This window comes from Monodelphis domestica, chromosome 4 (genome assembly GCF_027887165.1).
Source record: "Monodelphis domestica isolate mMonDom1 chromosome 4, mMonDom1.pri, whole genome shotgun sequence".
In the NCBI taxonomy this organism is placed as follows: Eukaryota; Metazoa; Chordata; class Mammalia; order Didelphimorphia; family Didelphidae; genus Monodelphis; species Monodelphis domestica.
Window position 1 is genome coordinate 222,893,528 of NC_077230.1, and position 23,701 is coordinate 222,917,228.

Consider the following 23,701-nt stretch of genomic DNA (forward strand, 5'->3'; position numbering starts at 1 on the left):
AAGCTACTCATAGCATACCCCATCCTCCCTTTCCAGCACTCCCCTTCAGGTCTTTTCCCTACATTCTTTGGGATTTCCCAGTTGCCAGTCATGCCACTCCATACACAGTCACTAGGATAGACAATTTTCTCCAGTTATATGAATAAGAAATAGAGAAAGAAGAGGGCAGGTACCCCAGCACTTGCTAGAGCATTTAAGGATTAACTACACACCCTACCTAAACCAGTAATTGAATAGACAAGATGTTATTCTTATCTAAACCTATAATTGCCAGCAAGGTAAAGGTTCATTGAGTTTTTGTATGAACTAGTCAAGTGAACTTATTTAAAATGGGTCCAACATTGTGCAAGAAAAAGATATGTGGAATTTCCCCCTTCCAATATACTGTTGAAATCATGACAATAACAATCATAAGATTATGGACATTGTTATTGTATACGAATAGTATTTTACTATTTTAAAGGATTTTCACATAATTTACATATATTGATTTTTCACAACAGCCCTGTGAAATTCTTCCTAATATTCCCCATTTTGCAAATAAGGAACTTGAGACTGAGAGGAGGTTTTTATCAGGCTAGGCTGGGGCAAGTTCACATGGGCTAAGGTCACAGAGCTAGTTAAGTATCTATGGCAAGACTCTACTACCTAGCTGCTTCTGAATTAGGTGGAGCAGATACTATCTTGTTTTATAGATTGAGGCTCAGATAGATTGGATAACTTGTCCATATTTTTAAAGAAATAGTGAGAGAAACAGCCTTGTAGGGTTACTATCGATAATGCAGTTTCTGATTATTCAGTTTTTGGACTGGCTCCTTTCTTTTGTTGTTTTTAAAGGCTACCTTTGGAGCTGTTCATTGCTTGTCAATGATTTCCACTAGAGGGCAGGAAAACACAGAAAATGTTTTTTTTTTTTAAACACTTAAATTAGGGTGATTTCTTTGAGAAGGCTCTGACAAGAGAAGCATATGAATAAGGTCTTAGTTTAATAAGTAACACTGACACTCATCTAGAGGTCTTTGGTCTATTGGTGTAAAGAATGAGGTAGATTTGCTTTTTTTATACTTATAGATTTGTGAAAGATAAGCCATTGGGCATCCTGTGGACCTAGCTTGAGGCTTGGAGATAGATCATTTTCTCTGGAAACAGATTAAAATGTGGAGTTTACTGAAAGTGGGCTAGCAGCACTACTGCTAAAGAAAGAAAGGACAGAACTTTATCATAGAAGGAAAGTTTGTGGTTAAAGTAAAGCTCCTCTGATATCTTCAATGTTTTGTTTTGTTTGTTTTGTTTTTAAATATAAGGATACACCTTGAGCCTCAAACAGACCCAAATTTCCACACCTGCATAAAGTTGTTCTTTGTTATGTACAACAAGAGAAGTCTAAGGCCATTGGTAAGAACATTTTGACAGAGGAAAAACTGTGGAAATAGAAACACAGAAGAAAAACAACTACTTGACCACATGGGTCATGAGGATATGATTGGGGATGTAGACTCTAAATGATCATCCTAGTGCAAATGTCAATAATATGGAGATAGGTTTAGGAATTGTGCATGGGCTACTGGAAAAGGTAGAAGGGTAGGGGAGGGAAAGAACATGAATCTTGTAACCAAGAAAAAATGTTCCAAATTGACTAATTAAATAAAATTTTCAGAAAAGAAAAACACATTTTGAGATTGCCTTTTCTGGAAGTCCCTATACATGAAAAAAAATCATGACTTTCCAGTCAGGTGCTATTCTTGACTACAAAAGAGTTTTCTCCAATTTGATCCTCCATCTGATTCATCAGCTGTGGCTCTGAATGATTCTGGGCAGTTTCCAAAAATAAAATCCACTGGCTGAGGACAAAGAGTTGCTACCACTCTAGATATACAAAGAGTGAACTGTGGGCTTTGAAATAAAATAGGAATTCCATAACCAATTTTCATCTTTGGAATAAATGTATTGTTTTAGAATAGATGTATACCATAAAAGACTACTTTGAAGGTGATAACATATGTGAACTTGGAATCTAGAAACCCCAAGTTGGTGGCAAAATTAGATTTTCAGACCCCAAATTTTAATCAGCTTGAAAGCTGGAGACCCCAAGTTTGTCCCTGTTCTATTATTCAGTCTGAAATAGTTAAGTCTGAAACTTCCCTCAAGGGCTAACTCTCATGGGAACAGGGACAAATCCTGCATTTATCATTTGATCATTTGATTTATTTATTTAATGACCCTAGTTAGGTAGAGCTGGCAGATCTAAATCAAATGCTAAATACTCTTTTAGTCTTATTGGGATTTGTAATTAGGCACTCCCTGACTCTCCAGCCTCTGGCTATGTTTTATGGTTCTTTTTCACCACAGCCCTGCTAGGGGCCCTGGGCCAGCAGGGCAGAATTATGGTAGCCAGTCTACAGCAGCCTTAACTAAAATGGCTCTTGGTCTTCACAGCTGCCCCTAAAGGCTCTGGCAGGTCCCCCTACAATTATGGTGCCATTTTACCTCCTGATTAAAGAGTGGGCCATGTTCCCAAACACATGAGATCGAGTCCTTTTTCGAGAGTGGTCCACTTACCTAGCCAAACTGCTAAGGGACTTCCTGACTTGCACCTCAGTGAGTTCAGTTGGTACCTCACATCTGTTAGGAGGAGGCTAGACAGCTCCAACAACTTTGAATCTCAGTGGGACCTCCAAAATGTCAACTTGGAAAAAAACACAAATATTAAATAGTCAGAAAAACCAAGCCTTTAATCAGGAGAGGAATGCAGTACAATTCTTAGACCTCCACAGAGAGCCAAAGGCTCTGGCTACTCCCGCTACTATATCCCTGGGAGTGACACTGTGCTAGATGGCAGCTCCAAGGAACAAAAGAATTTGGGGGAACATACACCTTTTGGGAAACCAAGGGACAGGGAAATAGGACTGATTGACATTACCTTGGCTACAAAGAAATGGGAGTGTTCAAACTACACTGACAGGCTTGAGAAAGGAACCATAGCCAGAGGCTGGGGTATCAGGGAGTGCCTAATTACAAGTCCCCATAAGACTAAAAGGGTAGTTAGCATTTTATTTAGATCTGCGAGCTTCACCTAACTAGGACCATTAAATATTTTATGGTCTTTTATCCATTCTGAAATATCGAAGTCTGAAACTTCCCTCAGGGTGAACTCTCATGGGAACAGGGACACACGGTCTCTCCGGCTTTTGAGATGATTCAACCTGGGGGTATTCAGATCTCACATTGCTATACACCTGGGGTTTCTAGATCCCAAGTTCACACATATGAATAAGAAAACTCTAATAAAAAAGTGTCCCATTTCTAAGGAAGGACATGATAAATAACACTGGACTACAGGTCAGAGAACTGGGTTTCAATCTCGGCTCTACTACTTTGTTAGTAGAATAAATCATTATTTCTTTGCTTCAAGTTTTGTCATCTGTAAACTGGGAATAATAAGTCATAGCTACCAGGATCCTTATGAAAATCAAAAGAGATAATGCAAATAAAGTCCTCTGTAGTCTTAAAATGGCCAGATAAATATTAGCTTTTATCATTTATATGATTTCCACCTCCTGTAATTTATTTCAGTTTTGAATACTCTCCTTTTGAATACTTTCCTCTCCTACTAGGATGGATAATTACGCACCAACTATATCTTTACCCAGGTAGTTAGATGATGCAGTAGATAGGGTTCCAAACCTGGAATCAGAAAGACTCATCTTCCTGAGTTCAAATCTGGCCTCAGAGTTATTAGTTATGTGACTCTGGGCAAGCCATCTAACTATGTTTTCTTCAGTTCCTCATTTATAAAATGAACTGTACAAGGAGACAGTAAACCATTCTAGTATCTTTGCCAAGAAAATCTCAAATGGGGTCACAAAGAGTTAGAAATGACTGTGTAATTTATTTACCTCCATTTCTATAGCTTCTCATTTATTAAAATGAACATTCCTTTTAAATGCAGCCTTATTTATGTGTTCCCCACATATTCAGATTTCCCATTTGTCTAGAACAATGTGTATTATTAAATTATTGAATTGTATTCTTCATAAGGGCACATTTTAGTCCTTATTCTAGGAACTGGAGAGGTCCCACTGTCAGTATATATAAAACATTAGTGCCTTTTCAAGGGAAAGGTCCTAGAATGACTTTCTAAATCTGAGTACACACAGTAGTTATTGTATTTAGAGTGCCACTTATGAACATTTTTCAATTTTCTTTTTATTTCATATGCATTTCCCTTAATAAGACTGATATTATTTCGTGTTTTGAGAATGAAATTTCCTTTTTTTCAGTGAAAACTTTAAATGAAATTATTCTTTTGCTTAACAGAAGGAATACAACAAATTCCTTTAAATGATCATTTTCTTGCTGGGTCACCAGATGCAAACCTTACATCAGAACAGGTTTTAGTCTCTGTTTTTATTCCTCTCTCTAGAAAGGTAAGTGATCACAAGTGTTTTTTTTGTTTGTTTTTAGCCAACTTCTTGCTTTTGGTCCTATAGGACATTAGGCATAATGGAGTAGAGGAGATGTGTTAAGAGTAGATTAAATGTATAGTAAAAGGAGTACTTAATGAAATATATATGATATATTTTGTACATATAAATATGAATAATATTAACATGCAAATATGAATAATTATATTAATAATAGATTTGACTTGATCCTTATTTGTTGAATGGCTTTAGAAAATTTTATAACTTTTCCTGTCTTTAAATTTCAGTTCTAAAAACTTCATGATACTTGGAATCATAGACTGTTAGAATGTGGAGAAACCTAAGGAACTATGTAGTCAAACTTTATTCATTTGCAGATAAGGAAACAGGCCCAGAGAAGCTTGGTAGAAGATAGACTCCTGATTACTTGACTGGTTAGCAAAAGAAGCTGGACTGAACTCATGCCTCTACCAAAGAATAAAAAATAATTAAAAAAACTTTCAGTTTTGGTCAGAATTTCCTAAATAAACAAGATCGACAGAAAGTTCACAAATCAACTAAATATCAAGTACTGCTAAACAAAACCCTAGTATGTTAAGGCCTTATTTCATTTACAAGATTTGAACAACCAAAAATCTTATCCAGAGATCTTTTTGTCAATAAGGCAATAATTTTTTTTTTTTGCCTCAAAGGCCACTGTAAGCAAACTTTGGTATATTTGTTAACCTAGCTATAGTTCAGATAGGGAGCCCAGTGGATAGAGCTCTGAGTTCTAATCAGTTCAGACACTTCCCAGCTGTGTGACACTGGGCAAAAAATTTAAGCTTTGTCTGTTTCAATGTCCACATCTGCAAAATGGGGACAATAATAACACCTACTTGTCTGAGTTGTTGTGAGTATCAAATAAGACAGTATTACTAAAGCACTTTGCAAACCTTAAAGTGTTATATGAATGCTAGCTATTAATATTAACAAATACAGAGCCAGTCATTAGTGGAAAACCAGGATTTGCTGGCATTCTTCTTTCTTAAGGCCAAAGATTTCAGACAAGATCTTAGAGACAGTGTGGTACAATTGCCTCAATTTATATATTAGGAAACTGAGGATCATTGAGGTTAAATGAATTGGCTAATGTTACATAGGCAATAATTGGAAGACCCAGAATTAAAACCCAAGTTTTCTGACTTCTGAACTAGGATGATCATTCTCTTTCACTATATCATAATTAACATAGATTGGGTACAAAATATACATTAGATGCCACAGAAAATCATAGGATTATACAATGTTAAAAGTGGAAGGAGCCCTAGAAAACAATCAATCCAACAGTCATTTGAAGAAAAAACTAAATTCTAGAGAAGTGGAATAACTTATATAGAGTCACACAAATAGTAAACATTAGAGCCAGAATTCTATTCTTCTTCCAAATTCAGTACCTATCCTATTAAATAAAACTCAGTCTAGTGGTTAAAGTATAGAGAAAGGCAATGAATTACGTTGGGTTTTTGTCATCCAATCATTTTTCAAGCATGTCCAACTCTTTATGACCCCATTTGGGGACTGCTTGGCAAAGATACTAGAATGCTTTACCATTTCCTGCTCCAGTTCATTTTACAGGTGAGGAAACAGAGGCAAACAGGATTGAGTGACTTGCCCACAATCACGAAGTTAGTAAGTCTGTGGCTGGATTTGAACTCTAGGAGATGAATCTTCCTGATTTTATAACTGATGCTCTGTCTCCACTGTGCTATTTAGCTGTCCCAAAGCTGAGTTTAGATAAATGTTATCCCTATGCAGAAGTCAGGGATGGTAGTCTGTCTTTTGGGGATAAACACTGCAGACAAGTCTCACTCATTAAGAGGGTTTGCTTAATAAAGCCTGGGAAACTACTTTGGGCTTAAGGGATTATATAGTTTATTGCTATTAGTTGGAGAAGAGAATTAACATGATCCTGTGATGCTTGATTGGAAAGAATGAAGGGGGCTTAATATGGTAGAAAGAAAGCAGAGAAGAATTGTTTCATGTTATTTTTTTCCAGTGGGAGTTTGTGTCAGCCTTCCGACAGGCACAACGTCAGCAGAATTCCTTAGCAATTGTGAATTCTGGAATGAGAGTCCATTTCAAGGATGGCACAAATATCATTATGGACTTAAACATTTTATATGGAGGAATTGGTTCTACTACTGTCAGTGCAAACAAATCATGTCAGCAGCTCATAGGAAGGTACCGTATACATTCAACCAATTATTAAATGAGGTCTTTGCTATATTCAATATTAAATATTATTGTTCAGGGTTTGTCACATTTGACTCTTTGTGACCCCATTTTTTGGGGACTTCTTGGCAAAGTGATTAGAGTTGTTTTCCATTTCTTTTGCAGTTCGTTTGACAGATGAAGAAACTGAGGCAAACAGGAGCAAATGACTTGCCCAGGGTCTCAAAACTAGTAATTGACTAAGGCCAGACTTAAACTCATGAACACATGAGCCTTCCTAATTCCAGCCAAGTGCTCTATTCATTGGGCTACCTAGTTACCTGGTTAAAGGGAATACCAGCTTGAATAAAAGTTTATAATCTGCCAAGGCAGATGAAATATCCAGAATACTACAGTACCAACTAAAACATGATGAGATCACAAGAGAACTATGAGTGAGAGATTATGAAAGTTCTGTAACCATGAAAAATGTGGGTTTCAAGACTGTGAATTGCCAAAACTGTAAAGATAATTTTTAGTGTCTTGATTTAAATAAAAAATAAGTGGTCGCCATGGGAAAAATTCCCAAATATGAAAATACCCAAGTCAGCTGGGTTTTATGGAGATTTTAATTAATACAAATGAAGGAATTAAGGAAAGGGAGAGAGAGAGTAGAGAGTAAATAGTATGAAGAGCCTAGGCCAAATGGCCTAGGCCTGAGCCTTAGAAGAGACTAGTCAGTCTTTAATCACTCACCACAAGATCATCATAAAGCAAAACTCCAGTCCTTCACTGAAATCCTCAACTCCTGAACTGAGTTCAGAGACCCAGCTCCTCCAACTAACTCCAAACTCCAACTAAATTCAGAGAGCCAGCTCCTCCAAACTAACTCCAAACTCTCCTAAGTTCAGAGAGCCAGCTCCTTTTAAAGAGAAATTTCTCTTATGTCACCTCCCCTAAATTTTCACATCTACCAATCACAGTAGACGTTTTCCCCAGGACTGTCCATTCTTAGTTCACATCTTCTTTTGTTACCATTGTGGAAAGGAAACAAGACTGACAGTTAATGGGGGAAGGGGCAACTGAGAGTGGCAGTTGGGTCTTGTGACTAGTACTTCCTTCCTACCGGGGCTGAACTGGCTTCCTGGTGTTGGAGGAGAGAGGAGCTTGTTCAGCCCAGTCTGGTGTGGTGTGGCTCTTCTTGGTTCAGCCAGAAGATTCAGGCCCAATCACTTCTGAAGGTCAGACCTGTTCTTGTTTGCTTTCTGTCTACTGCTAAGATTCTGAATTAGACTAAGCAGGACTGATATAGAGTAGACGGGAGTGGGAGAACCCTCCGCCAGCCTCAGGGCCTGGCCTCAACTCTGAAGCTGAGAAAAAACTCCAATCCCAACTGGTTATTAAACTTTATATTATTTGAATTTGCAGTCAGATAAGTGGACTATCTTTTCTGGTCATAGAGGGAGCTGAACTTCAGTTCAGTCATTCAATGACAAACAGTCCTTATCGAACCCCTGCTGCTTCCTCTCAGCAGGGGGCATCTCTCTCCTTTGCTTCACTGAGCAACATTCCTTCTCTCCCTTCAACTCCTCCATACCCCATACAGACCTTCCCTTTATCCCCCATTTTCCAATCCTTCATTTCCTTTCCCAATAAACATAACATCACCTTAGATTATATATTCTGAATATTTCACATCTTTTTGCTAAGCTTGCCCTTTGTAAGTTGCTTGACCTTTTAGTGATTAATTTAACCTTTATAGGTACTTAGTCACAAGACCTCACTGCCACTCCCAGTTGGCCCCTTCCCCCACAAATGTCAGTCTAGTTTCCTTTCCACAGTATTAGATCTAAAAATAGACTTAGCTTAAGGTTTTAGCTTCACTATAAGTATGAGTTGGGGACTTTTCATTGTTCAGTAAGGAATTTACAACTTTATCTTCCCCTAAAGCACTGTCTGAGCAGGGTGGAGTGATTTTAAAATTCCCAATACATTCCTGATCAAGTACCTCCATTTGTTACAATAGGGGAATAGCTTAATCAAATCTTCTAAGGTACAGTCTGAACAGTTTTTAAGATTCACAGTTCAGAGAAGGTTTTGCCTGCAGGTATCTGGGAAAGCTTCATGGAAGATACCATTCCCCTGCCCACTTCCCCAGCTTCTGCTTTCTTGGCTGAGAGCCTTGCCTTATGTTTTACTGGAAAAAAAATTAGGTCATTTGCCAAGAGTTAGCTCTTCTCCCTTCTTCATCTGACAACCAGATGCCTTTTGACACCATCTCCTCCTTTACCTTTCTCATAAATGAGATGACCCATTTTCTTGCCAAGATAAATACTTTTACATATACAAATGATTTGCTTCTGTGACATCTTCTCCAGGAAATTGTCCCCTCTATCATCTCTACTCAATCATTTATGTTTAATATCATCTTGTCTACTGGCTGCTTTCACATTGCCTACAAACATACCCATATCTATGAGATATCATTTCATCACTGGATAGAGTCAGACTGTGGAGAGCCTTGAACACTAGCCTAAGTTGTTTGCCCCTTATATGGTGGGCTGTGGAACCATTGAAGGTTTTGAGCAAGAGGCCCACATGACTAAGTATTGCTTTTTATAAAGAGTAATCTGAAAACAGAGTATATGTTGGATTGGAAGGGAGAGAGCTTAATCAGCATTCAGGTTCATTACATGTTAATAGTGAGAGTACTATTGAACATTATTCCTTGTATAATTACAGTCTCATATGCATTAGGATAAGTGCATGGTCTATGGACACATCAATAAAATAGGCCTATAAAATGAAAAAAAAACCCTTCAATCATGGATCCATGACTTTGTTCATATGGGTAACCCTCTATCAAAGCAGATTGTATCATGTCTGCTTCTCAGTAGATAATATTCAGGAGTCTCCTCTCTCCCCCAAATTGTTACCTATTATCGACTTTCTGGTAATATGCTTATCTACAGTTTCCTAAACTGTTCCTTGTGCCAGACCATAACTGAAGATTTTCCATTGTGTTTGCACTTGAAGAGCTTAGATTTTAATGATAGAGTCTTCAAAAGCTCAAGGGAACTTCTATGTAAGGATGAAGGGTTGACTTTGAGCAGAAAGAAAACAGTATGAATAGAATTCATAGGTTTGATAGCATGACATCAACCCTGCACTCAGGGGAATTGTGTAGGACTTTCAAGGATCCCAAGCTGCTTTCTGACATAAGCCCCACCTTTTTAATACCAATATTCTTCCAATGGTGCAAATGTAACTACAATTTGTGCAACACTGTGATCTGAAGAATAAAAATTACGATTGATACAGATGGCAATTAAAATGTATGTGGGTATATATAGGTTACACCCTGTTTTCCTTCTAATATATGTCAAGATGAATATAATAAAGTGTACAAAAGATAATATCCATGAAAATGTGTAATCAGAAAAGGAGATGGAATGATCATATAGCAAAAATAAAGGGGTAAGAGATACCCCTTCTACATACTTTATTGGTACTTACAAAATATTAAAGACCTCTATTATATTGGGTAATGTGTAATTAGAATGTATTACCCTAAAAACTACAATTCCCAGCACCCCACTCTCCTCACCTTACATGCTGAGGTAGGGAGGATATAAATTTGGTGTAGCCCTGCCTCTCGCTCTCTTGTCTTCCTGTCACGGCTTGGTGGAGTGGGCTTTTTTAAACAGGTGAGGAGAACTTGGTCATGTGATCTTATTTTGTTAGATAATTACCTTTTTATTCTTTTACTTCAAGTGATTATTAGTAAGCTTTATAAAATATAATACTTGGAGTGTTGACTATTACTTTAAATCCTACAGTAAAATATCTTTGGAGATTTTATGGGAGGGCATGGAGAAGATTATGGATAAAAGAAGTATGGATAGATTGCAGCCCATACTCTTGGAAGGAGTACCCACATCAATATGGTTATAGATGCATTTTAGTTTACTTAAGTAGATGAGTTTGTTCCTATGTTACATTAATATGAAGACCGTATTAACATTCATTTAGTTAATTCTTAAAAAAAGATTTAAATATATTTTCTTTTATGACAATTTATAGCTGTTTTACTGGACTAAATTAGTATATATTTTTTCACCTAGGGCATGGAATGAGGAGATGTTGGATGAAGCCTGCAGGCTAGTCCTAGATGAATTGACTATCCCAGGCTCAGCCTCTGGTGGAATGGTAGAATACAGAAGAACTCTCATGATCAGTTTCTTCTTCAAATTCTACTTGGAGGTGTTACAGGAATTAAATATTAGGGTAATGTGTGTTTACTTCTGTGTTTACCATTACACGTTGCAAGACTAACTAGTTTGATTATTGTGATCAAAATCATTTTAATCAAAGAGTAAAGGTTTTGTTCAGTAGTTTTTGTTTTATTTCAGAACTATTATTAAAACTTTTATTGGTATGTAATTATATTTATTACTTTTTAAATAACTCTTAATTATGTTTTAAAGAGACTTGCTATAGCAATAGAAGATTTTAGAGAAAGAGGTTTGAATACTTCTCAAAACCTTAATCAGTGTTAATACAACTCATCTGTTTTTTCCCCCATGAATTGGCAGCTAATTGACTTCACAATCACTAGAACTCTTTTTAAAAGTAATGATGATATTCTTCTTTTAGGACCACAGATATCCTGATATCCCCAAGAAATTCCAAAGTGTCCTGGAAGACTTCCCCTTAACCATACCCCATGGAATACAGACTTATGAGGTTAGTGAGTTTAATTTCAAATAATCAAAAAAAAAAAGTAGCCAGCTAAATACTGGAAGTATTACCCATGTTATGGCTTTGGAGGTTTTTTTTTTTATGTGAAGTCCTTTGAAGAGTCACTTTAGCTTGTGCATGAGTCTAACTTAAAAATTTCTATTCTTTAGATACAAATTTAGTTCTGTAGACTGTAATTATGATTTCCAGTGGTGGGGAGATAGGGAGTAAACATTTAATAAATACTTGCTATTTGCCAGGCATTGTGCTAAATGCTTTACAAATATCATTTCTTTTGATCCTCATAAAACCTTATAAATTAGGTGCCATTTCCCCTATTTTACAGATGAGGAGACTGAGCCAAACAGAGGTTAAGTGACTTTCCTAGGTTCAAACAACTTATGTATCTGAGACCAGATTTGAATTTAAGTTTCCTGACTGTATTCTATTCAGGGTGACACTTAACTTCCTCCCTTTGTAGTCATTTAGGCGAATTAAGAAATAAATACCTATTATTATAAGGAAATCTGCAGCAGACACTAGTTGTGTGACCCTAGGCAAGTCACAATGCTTTTTGCTTCCATTTCCTTGTGTATAAAGTGATCCAGAGAAGAAAATGGCAAACCTCCAGTATCTTTGCCATGAAGGCCCAAATGGGGTCCCAAAGCATTGGACATGACTGCCTGATTAAACAATCTGAACAACAAAGCTTAATTCAAGATTAAATATCTATTATTATTATTAAGAAGTTAGCAGCAAATCATCTCTGAAAAATAAATAGCTTTTGTCACTGGGAAGCAAAGGAAATAAACATTTATATGGTACCTACTTTGTTTCAGGCACTATGCTGAGTTCTTTTTTTCTTTACCAATATTATTGTATATAATCATACATTTATACTTGTAAATAGAGTATGTTATTATATTTAATTTTCATAGCAACCCCAGGAGGTAGGCACTGTTATTATATGCATTTTATAGTTGAGGAAACTGAGGCAAATAGGTTAAATGACTTGCCCAGAGTGGCATAACTATTAAGCCTCTGAGACCATATTTGAACTCAAATCTTCCTGACTTTCAGGTCTAGAACTCTACTGTATAATCAGTTGCCACTAACCCCATTCAAGACATTTCAACTCATATTGTTTCTGAACTGGAATAATATGTCAGTTGTGAGTTGACAATTGATAAGAGCTGGTTCTCTCTAGAGACAGGCTCAGAAGGGAGAAGAGAGAGAAATCCCATGTGGATAAGAAGTTGAAAGGGTCAAAGGAGCCATGAATGGGATCACGGATTCCATTTTAGTGAGCATATAGGGCCAATATTTATATAGTTTCTACACTCTATGATCAAAGGAAAACAATATATCAAGAACATACATCCTTGGTGCCAATTAGAGTGTCCAGCTGCAGTTTGGAATACTCTTCATCCAGTGGTAATCTTCAAAGCTTCTTTTGATTGGTCATTGCTGGTATAAGAATTTCTTTAGAAGTACAAAAACACTAAGGTATAGCTGAAATGCATGAAGGCCACTTGTCCCAGAGATAGAGCTCAGGGTTGTGATAGTAAGTTAACTGGTCAGGATGTTCTGAGCCAATTAAGAAAGCCAGGTGTTCTTTAGACAGTGATTTGTAGACATGCAATGTCAGACTTATCCTTGCTAGAGTCTTGAGGCAGATCTGCAAATGTGTCTTTTCTGGCTGCTTTTGCCTCACGGGGACCAGAATGTCCTCATGGACTTGTCAGACAACAAACTTGATGTGACTATTTTGATAGAGAAATTCTGTGCAGACTAGAAAATGAGTTACAGGGGATCACCAGGAGAAAGAACCAAGTTAGAGTAAGCTAGCCAATGTTGAACTATTGTGAGGCCAAATTCTGTTTAAGAACTGTGACAGAATTTTAGAATCCGTATCTACTTGATATGTCTGAATTTTTACTAGGCTTTTGATTTCTCCCAGGCTTGTGTGCCTGAGAAACATTGAGTGTGCCTCCACCTCAAAAAATGTGAGCCCATTGTGCTGGTCATCAATTTTGATTGTGTGAATAGAGTTTGTTCCCCAGGACTTTTTTTTACCCAGTATTGCATTTGCATGCTTATACTGTGTGCTAACATTTGGATGATAAAGTTTTGGTGTATCCCTGCCCCTCTCTTTCCCTGAACATGGCTGCTGAAGCTGGCTTTCAGCCAGGTAGGAGAATTTACATATGTGGTCATATGTTAGATTATTAGACTCTAAACTTCTATTTCTTTTTTAATTTCTTCTACTTTGAGTGATTACTAATAAATGTTATAAAAATAATTGGAGTTATTGATATTAATTTAAATCTTACACAATACTATTGTGAGCTGAAGGAATAGCCTTAAGCTAGCACCTCATCACCAATTCATATTGTGAAAATGGCATATGGCATTGGGGGCCAAATCAGCAGTGTTTCAGGTTTATTACCAACTCAGAAGTTTTAGTATCTTCATAATTCTGGCAGTTAAGGATCTAACACTTGAAATTTGGAATTTACCATTGAGAATCCTTTATACTCACTTAGCAATCAAATTCCAGAAAGAGCAAGAGGACTAGGAAAGTTCCAAAAAGTTTCAGATTAATTCCAAAGAGAAGAGAGCTTTCATGAACTGTACTGGGATGTGAGGAATCAAATGAAAAGATGTATGTAAGATTTTGAAAAGTAAAAATCCATTCTACAAATGTGCTCATGCCTTATATTTCACTAAAGTCAGTAGCATGTTTTCTCTTTCTGGCTTTTCCTCTAAGTCAATTTTGTACTGCATCTTACTCTCTGTATGCATTTAATCTTATATGTGCAGATGCTGACCTATATCCTCTGTTAGTTACTCAGCCCTTCTGGGGAGCAACTTTGATGGGGAAAAGAAGTCCTTTAGGAGTATAGACTTGAGGGGATGTCTTTATTTTTCTTAGAAACTCTGCTGCCTCAATCTTTACATAGAAGTGCTAGATGGTAATTTAGTGATCACATAGTCTAACTCTTTCATTTTATGCATGAGAAAACTGAACTCCAGTGACTTGTTTAAATTAATGGCAAAACCAGGAATAGAACCTGGATGACTTGACTTTCAGGCCAGCATACTTTCTGCTACATCAGTCTTTTAATTCAATTCAGTTTGACAAAGAATTTAAAAATACCTATTATGCTTGGAGCAGCTAGGTGACAGCAGTAGAAAGTGCTCTGGGCCTGGAGTCATGAAGACTCTTTTTCCTGAATTCAAATTTAGCCTCAGACACTTGCTAGCTGTATGACCTTGGGTAAGTCCTAAAATCTTGTTTGCCTTACTTTCCTCATCTGTAAAATTGGCTGGAGAAGGAAATGGCGAATTACTACAGTATCTTTGCCAAGAAATTCCCAAATGGGGTCACACTTGAAAAACTACTGAATGATATGTTTTGGGCACTAGATAAAAATGAGATAACTCATTTCTCAAGGAGCTCATGTATTCTACTAGGGAGAAACAACGTGTTCATTGTAAATTCAAAGTATGTATGGCATAAAATAAATACAAAGCTATTGGGTAAAAGGGAATACCAACTGAGGGAAAAGGGAAAATCCCCCCCTTTTTTGGATGTGGTATTTTAACTGAGACTTGAAAGAGCTAATGATTTCTAAAGGTAGAAGGGAAAATAGAGAGAGCATTCCTGGGGAACACTGTTGGCACAAAGGCAAGAAAGTAGGAAGGGGATGCAATACTATGTATGGGAAATGACAAGTAGGCTAGTTTGAGTGGAACACTGAATATGTGAGGAAGAATAATGTGAAGTTATTTTGGAAATATACCATGATAAGGCCTGTGCTTTAGAAATATCAGCTTGGCAGCAATGTGGAAAAAGGCTTAGAGAACTCTGGGAGTGACTTGAGGCAGATGAGGCCTATCTGAAAGTTATTGTTTGCTACAGTACAGGCAAGCAGTGTTGAGGACCTGAACTAGGCTGGTGGCCATTTAAAGAGAGAGCAGGGAGGAGATGCAAAAAATTTCATGGATGTAGAATTGGCAAGATTTGGTAACTGATTGAATGGGAAGGTAAGGGAGGGAAAGGGGTTGAGGTTTACTCTGAGATTATGAATTTTAGTGATTAGAAGAAGGAGGCTGTCCTCAACAGAAATAAGGAAGATATTAGAGGACTGGTGGATTTAGGGGGAAAATAATTTCTATTTTGGGCATGCTAAATTTGCGATACCCCTGAGAAATTAAGTAAAGATATTTAAATAAGCAGTTAATGTTGCAAAAAGTAGGACTGAAGACAAATAAGGGCTAGTTATCTTCTTGTTTGAAACATTTAGATACTCTTGATTCTTTTTCAACTAGTGAAGGATTTTAGGATTGAATTAAGCAAGACATGTGGTTCTTTTTTATGCTAATAAAGGAGCCAATTAATTCTGCTTTAAGAAATGGATAACCCAAACCTTCTTTTCCCTCAGAAAACACTTGTTTCTGCTCTTACCAAAGAGAATTTTCTATGCATTGTTTTTTTGAAAGAGATGAAATTAATATTCAGTTACATGCAGTTCAGTTCCTACCATATTCTATTATCTCATCAACAAGGACTAACTGATTTAGGAACTGAGATTGAAATGTAGTTTGTGAAGAAGAGTGATATGTAATGTAAAATTTAAAATTAGGACTTTGGTCCTTATATTCTGTAAAGTTTTTATTAGAGTCACTTGGATAGATAAAAGATCAAAAATAGGTAGAAGTATAAAAGTAAAGTAGTCTAATCTAACTAGCATGTGGTTGATCCCAGTGATCATCTCCAACAGTAGCCATATTGACCCGACACCTGAGACCGAGAGAGCACAATTCCTCATTCAAATCTTTTTAACCTCTACTTTCACCTCTAGTAAAAATTCAGTCATGTCCAGATCAAGTTCAGAGTCATGTAACTGAGTGATCAGCCTAGGTGACATAAGTGACATAGCTCCAGGAACACAGGGAAGCAGGCAGGACCACATCCCATGCCTGATCCTAGGTGAGGATTCCCTTCACACAATCATCCCATTGGTTCTTTGGAAGCCCAACATTTTAAATCTCCTTATTTGGGTTCCCTAGGAGATTAACATGTCAGGCCTCCCCAATGAATCATTCCACATGTGTACTCAAGGTATATAAAATATTGCATTTTACATAAAGGAAATTACAACAATTTGGGGAAAAAAAAGAAAACAAAAAAATGATTGATAGACTCAATGACAAAAAGCCAATTAGGGGACAGGAACTCCTCTTTGGCATAAGAGTTTCCATTCAGAATAGGTTTAACCCACTTCAGTTCAGTTCATTATATCCCAAAATTTGCTCTGGATCTTTGACGTAGTATGTGATTTCTGTAGGCATCCTTATGGCATCTTCTTCAGAGGATCCACTTTTCTTTATTCAGGGTGTTGGCAATTTTCTTTTCCTAAAATTGCTTTAAAAGATCTTAAACCTTGGATGTTAGGATAATTATACTGTAATAAGGCTGGAAAGGTAGATAGAGGCTAAATTGTGGAATGCCTTAAATAGTAGACTAATAGGATTACATTTTAGCAATATAAAGTTACTAAAGATTTTTGAAAAAAGGAGTAATGTAGTCAGACCCATGCCCGAGGAATATTATTTTGGCAGCTAAATGAAGAATGTGTTGAAGAGTTATAAAGCAATTATCATCAAGACCATCTGGTACTAGCTAAGAGATAAAATAGTGGATCAATGAAACAAATAAGGTTCTCAATACACAGCAATAAGTGACCATAGTAATCTAATATTTGGTAAACCCAAAGACCCAAGATTTTGGAAGAACTAACCATTTGACAAAAATCCTGGGAAACTAAAAAACAATATGGCAGATGCCAAGGGTAGACCAATATTTTACACCATTTATTGTGGGTTTTTAAATTAATAACCAATAACTATTACATTTTAAAAGTTTTACTAATAATAACTAAAGTAAAAGAACTACCTAAATCCAACCTGGTTGTAAGAGAAGAGAGCATGGGTGGTTTCACAGCAAACTTAAATACAATCATGTAATCACTCAAACATGGAGATACAGGAGAGATTAAAGGGAATTTTGAGAAAGGTAGTTTTTTAGGGGTTCAAGAATTTTTAACTACACATTCACCCCCTGCGATCCTTTGGGAGACCAGTCTCCCCAATAGATCATGGAAACATAATCAACTTAAAAATTGCAATAATTTGTGGATAAGAGGGGAAAAAAGAACAAAACCAATGATTACTAGGTTGAGAAAAAGCCAATTTGGGGGCAGTCCCATTGGCATAAGAGTATACATTCAAAACAAAGGCATTTCAACCCCCCATAGTTCAATTCACATCCCAAAGTTCACTCTGGATCCTCTGGTGCAGCATGTGGTCAATGTATCCATCTCCATTGTGCCTTCTGAATCTTGGAAGTTAATAATTTGCTTATTCTAAAATTGTTCAAATTTAAATAAAAGTTCAAACAATAACTTGCCCCTCTCCCCCGGTGAATAATAACAAACACAGGGATCACTCAGGGATGTATGGCTGAGTTATGAGGTATATGAATCAATTCACAAAATAAAATGAAAAAAATAAAAAAAACTAAATAAAAGAGAAAAGTATCTTGTGGATGAAATATAAAATATAAAAGTCTTATGTCTAAAAAAATCTAAGTAAAGGAAAAACAAACCAATAACATGTCCTTGAATCAGGGCCCAATTAAAATGATTTAAGAATTTATGCACTTACCCAATCAGTAGCCAGGTCTACAGAAAGTTTGCCACTATATGAAAGACAGAAGAGGGACTAGATTTCAGCAGCAAATGGGAGCCAGGATGGCAGAAAAAAGGAGATGCTTGATAGAATGTGGTTCAAGGAAGTCCTGCATTTAACACATGTTAAACAACCATAATCTCAAACAAGTTCAAGTCTTTTTGTCATAAGTTAGGCTCAAAATTACATCAGTCCCACTGGGATCAGTCTCTTTGACCTTGTGCTCGATAGGTACTATGCAAGTGCTCTGTGCTTCAGTAGCACTATACAGTGGCTCTTTTTGTATTCCTTCTCTTCTGGAATTAGACAAAATCATTAAGCAAAGTCCCATAATATTTCATCAATGGCATCATTTTTATAGTCTAAAGCTTTTTGGGTATGCTATGCATTGACATTAGAGCAAATGTATTTTAAACTTATATTACTGCAAAATAAAAAAAGGTTAAAGAAAAATCTCAATACTATTGACATGTGCTTGAAATACAAAAGGAGAGAAAAAATAAAACTCAAATACTATATTGCACATTCAAGGAAAAACAATAATAATTTTGTAAAATAAAAAATATATAGCTTACAATCAGTGACACACTCTGTCAGCCAAGGAAAGGTAGAATACAAAAGTTTCTCACCAAAAATTTAGATCCATTTCCTTTTTAACTTGGCCATGAACCATTGTGTGAATGCAAATGATTTTTAAAATAAAACAGTAATACAGTAGATAATGCACATTCAAAGAAGTACAAAAGTCCCCAAAATTCACAATAGCCCAGTTAATTACAATAGCAAACAAAACCACTATCATATTTCACATAAGTTGATATGTGATATTAAAAAACCTATGAATTGATGAATATTTGTCACAATTTTTACAAATGTAGCAAATCTTTCAAAGTTGGCAAACATATTTTTAAACAAAGTAAAACTTATTTGGCTCTAGAACATCACCAAGAAATCTATATTGTTCTGGTGGAAGTAAATTAAACTGAAGAGTTTTGCAGAAGCTCTTTTTTTGGCTTCCTGCTTCATATAAACACCTTGGTAGGAACATCTCTTTGGTCTTCTACCTTTCATACAACATTCTTTATAATAAAATTAATTAAAAAATCTTTATAATATATTACAATTATAAATATCATCTATTCAGAAACCACTAGTTATATAATATTATTTTTGAAGACCCATTAAAATTATAATTAAATTCTTAGCTTATTAAATTCTCTCAAAGTTGTATATAGCTTTTTATGAAGTCCATCCATCATCATCTATGTGACAGTGTACAAAGGCAACATGTCATCTTCAATGGATCTAATGAAAATGGTTTGGGCAAGATGTTCATTGTCTTGTAATGATATTTTGTTCTTTGGCAAAGGTAAAGGTACAAATTAAAGATCAATATAGGCAAAAAATAGCTTAAAATGATTCAATATAACAGAAGGACATTGATTATATTAAAACAGATGAAGTTAAAAAAATTTAAACCTTAAAGCAATCAGTAAATACAATAATATAAACCAATGAGAATATGCAGGCAGGCAGTGCAGTCAAAATCCTTTTTGCCAGACCCAATAGACTTGTTCACTATTATAGGAGGAGAATAAAATCAAAATATTTAGCAAAAAACTTCCAGATATCTTTTAAAGTTTCCTTCCCCTCCCCCAGTATTTATTATTCATTCACATTTCTTTTGTCAGAATCCTGAAGTTCACCATAGTGAGGGAGAATTCTTCACTGAATATAGTATGGAGGGATCTCAAATTTAATGTATTACAAAGGTTGGGCAGGCCCAAATGTCAAAAGAGTGTAGGAAGATTAATCACTCCTCTGAATCTCAGGATTATTCAAGCTAAACACAAGGATCCCTGTACCCAGGAACAGTAGTGAGAAAAAATACTCCAAAACTTTGAGCTGCTTGAGATAGGTAATGCACTACTCTTTCATAGAGTGAGCCATGCTTTGTAACAAGTTTACTCTTTAAATAAATGTTAAACAAAAGGAGACCTTGACTGGAGGTAAGACTTTTTTTAGGGTTTTTAGCTAAAGGGTTTTTAAGAGCTATTCTTCTGTGTTCTCTTCCCTAAGGGCCAGACTTGGAGGGACAACAATAGTATATTTGCATATGATAGAAAAAAGTACAGCTCCTTGGTGTTTTGGGTCAAGAGAAAGAAGGAAAAAGTAGGCTTATTTCCCAAAACTGACCTTAATTCCACTGATTTTTAACTATTTGCCCTCAAAAGAAATGAGGTGTCCTCTTCTTATGAAAAAAAAATCCTGAGTTGCAAGTCTCTCTCAGCCAGGAGCCCACGGTCAACTTAAGACTTCAGCTTAGAAACTAGGAGGGGGTGGTATTTTTTTTCTCCACAATGAAAAGATGGCTAGAAAAAGACACATGGAGGTGGGAGTTGGCCAAAAGGATTGGGGAGGTCTCACTGTTCCGGGGGAAAAAATGATGGCAGTTAGGTCTGGTTGTGGACTGTTTGTAGGGCTGGAGACTTGGCAGGTATATCTCAGGCTGAATAAGCAGCATTGGCCATGATGGTGGGAAGGCAGGAGGGCTGGCAGGAGCACAGGGAGACCTTGGTGGCCTTCTTGATGGGCGATGACCAGGCAAACTTACTATCTTTACTGTAAGGCTATCTGCTAAAAATATTTTAGAACTTATATCCCTTTGTGGTAAGCCATAATGTGGGTTTTTAAATTAATAACCATTAACTATTATATTTTAAAAGTTTTATTAATAATAACTAAAGTAAAAGAACTACCTACATCCAGCCTGGTTGCAAGAGAAGACAGTGTGGGTGGAGTCACAGCAAATTTAAATACAATCATGTAATCACTCAAATGTGGAAACGCAGGAGAGATTAAAGGGAATTTTGGAAAAGGTAGTTTTTTAGGGGTTCAAGAATTTCTAACTATACACTACCAAAATAAAGTAAAAATGGATATATGATTTATAAATAAAGGGTGATAACATTAATTAGGGGAGCATAGAATACTTTCCCTGTCAGACTTATGAATAAGAGAGCAATTTATGACCAAACAAGACATAGAGAATAATGTAAGATGTATAATGGAAAATGGAAAATACATTAAATTAAGCTTTTGCAGAAGCAAAACTAAAACAACCAAGATTAGAAAGAAAACAAAATGGGAATTTTTTTATTGTAAATGTCTCTGAAATAGTCCTCATTTCTCAAATATGTGGGGAATAGAATCAAATTTATAAGAATACAAGTCATTCCCAAATTGATAAATGGTCAAATGAAAAGATTAAAACTATAGTCATATAAAAATGCTCCCAATCACTATTGATTAGAGGAAGTCAAATTAAAATAATGCTGAGGTATAATCTTACATCTTATCAGGTTGGCTAATATGAGAAAAAAGGAAAATGATAAATTATGGAGGGGATGTGTGAAAATGGGGATGCTAATACACTATTAATGGAGTTGAAAATAATAGAAATATTCTCGAAATTAATCTAGAACCATGCCTAAAAAGCCACAAAACTATGCATATCCTTTGATTCTTAAATGCCAGAACTAGGTTTGTATATTAAAGAGGTTAAAGGTAGGGGGAAAAGGACCTACATTTACAAAGACTTTTATTGCATCTCTTTTTGTGGTGGCAAAGAATTGGAAACTAAGGAGATGTCCATAAATTGGGGAATGGCTGAACAAGTTGTGGTATATGATTCCTATGGTGTATTATTGTGCAATAAGAAATGATGAACAGGATGATTTCAGAAACACCTGGGAAGACTTGTATGGAGTGATACAAAGTGAAGTGAGCAGAACCAGGAAAACATTGTATACAGTAACACTGACATTGTGCTACCTTGGCCCACACCAATTACTTACCTTCTATGTCTATTCTAATCTATCTGTGTTACTTATTGTTCCCATCTAACCTCCCACCACCCAAAATAATAAATTTTATCCTAATCTGTCTATTTGCTCATCTAAATTCCTAATTTACACTAAGAATGAGTTGTGGGAAGAGGGTTAGGGTTATGTACCAACAAAATTTTTACAATATAACAATTTCTTAATACAAAGGTCATTCCTATTGCAATCAATATAAAATTTAACTCTCAAGTAAAATTGAACTATCATATACCTTATGTAATACTAATTCCAATATAACAATTCATAACAATTATATATATATATATATATAAACTTGTATCCAAATGAGTTCTGATTTATTCTGTCCCTATGTTACCTCTCTAGTTATAACATTCCCTTTTCCACCCTAAATTATTCTGTCCCTGTCTGTTAATGGTTAGTATTTTAACTATCTCCTTCCTATCTATATTAGAGGATTAGATTGTTATTATGCTATTTATGTACATGTCTAGGTGTTCTACACATTTATATATGTTACATGTTATTTATACACACATATGCATACATATATAGATATACAACCTCTGATATTAGATATTTATTTACAGGTATACAATTTATGGGTTGTCCTTATCTACAGCACAGCCCCTAATGTCGGTGTGAAATTTGTTCGTATTCCAGATATGTCATGGTGGATGCATATTTATTCCAAAGTGCATGTGAATGTACTTCCCTACATATGAAGTTAATGTGATTAATCTTACGTGACCCATTTTCCTGAAGTCCATTCCCCATAATGTCTTTGATTCAAAGCTCTTCCTGTAAACCTTAAAATTTCTTAGACTTATAAATATTGGAAATTTCACCATTGGGAAATTTCATACTTGAAGAATTTCCTACTGATAGTGGGAACTCTATTGGAATGTGAACCCCATTGGCATGGGAGGGTCCTTCTCCCTACTTAAGATTACTTTAGGACAGAAACATTTTGCTGAACAATGGAAAGGGCTTTGACCTATGCTTAAGCATAGAACAGGAAGTTCTTTGAGTCATGATTGATTTTAGAATTGATACAATAGAGATACTTGGAATGACAGAACCAGGTCTTTGAACTTCCAATCTCTACCCTACTCAGGGTAACAGGATTTAGGAAGGGCTGCAGCAAAGGATCAAGATTTAATTATTTGAGAATATGACCTTCAACAGACATGTGCAAAGCCACAGACCTCTGGGTGGTCCTGGGTTAAGCTAGAGCCACCATTGGCACAGGGAAGACATGGACAGTGATTGGTAGATGTGAGAACTGAGGGGAGGGAACTGAGATGGTTTCCTTAAAGATGGAGGGGTCTGAGGACTGGTGGTTGGTTGGAGAGGTTTTGCTCTGAGAGGTTGTGCTCTGAGAAGCTTGCTCTGAAGGAAGCTGAAGGTGGAGGCCCCTGAGACTGTTTCTCCATTTTGGTCACGTGAGTGATAGGGACTGATCTCTTTTATGCTATTTATGTACATGTCTAGGTGTTCTACACATTTATATATGTTACATGTTATTTATACACACATATGCATACATATATAGATATCAGCTATCTAAGGGCTTGTGCCTTTTGGCCCAGCCTAAACAGAGGGGGTATTTAAGCCCTATTTCCTTCTCCCCCCTCTCTCTCTCTCTCTCTCTCTCTCTCTCTCTCTCTCTCTCTCTCATACCTTTCTTCCTCCTGTTTGTAATTAAACTCCATAAAAGGTTGA

At 36.1% G+C, this 23,701-nt stretch overlaps 1 protein-coding gene across 3 annotated transcripts in view; it reads left to right on the plus strand.

The window, feature by feature from the left end:
- Window positions 1-23,701, plus strand: part of LOC107648868 (aldehyde oxidase 3-like) — a 159,603-nt gene that overhangs the window by 50,657 nt on the left and 85,245 nt on the right. For all 3 annotated transcript variants that reach the window (XM_056794171.1, XM_007494930.3, XM_056794172.1), the window contains exons 13-16: window positions 4,318-4,427; window positions 6,463-6,647; window positions 10,742-10,904; window positions 11,274-11,363. In XM_056794171.1, the coding sequence (XP_056650149.1) occupies window positions 4,318-4,427; window positions 6,463-6,647; window positions 10,742-10,904; window positions 11,274-11,363 (548 nt within the window). The remainder of the gene's footprint in view (window positions 1-4,317; window positions 4,428-6,462; window positions 6,648-10,741; window positions 10,905-11,273; window positions 11,364-23,701) is intronic.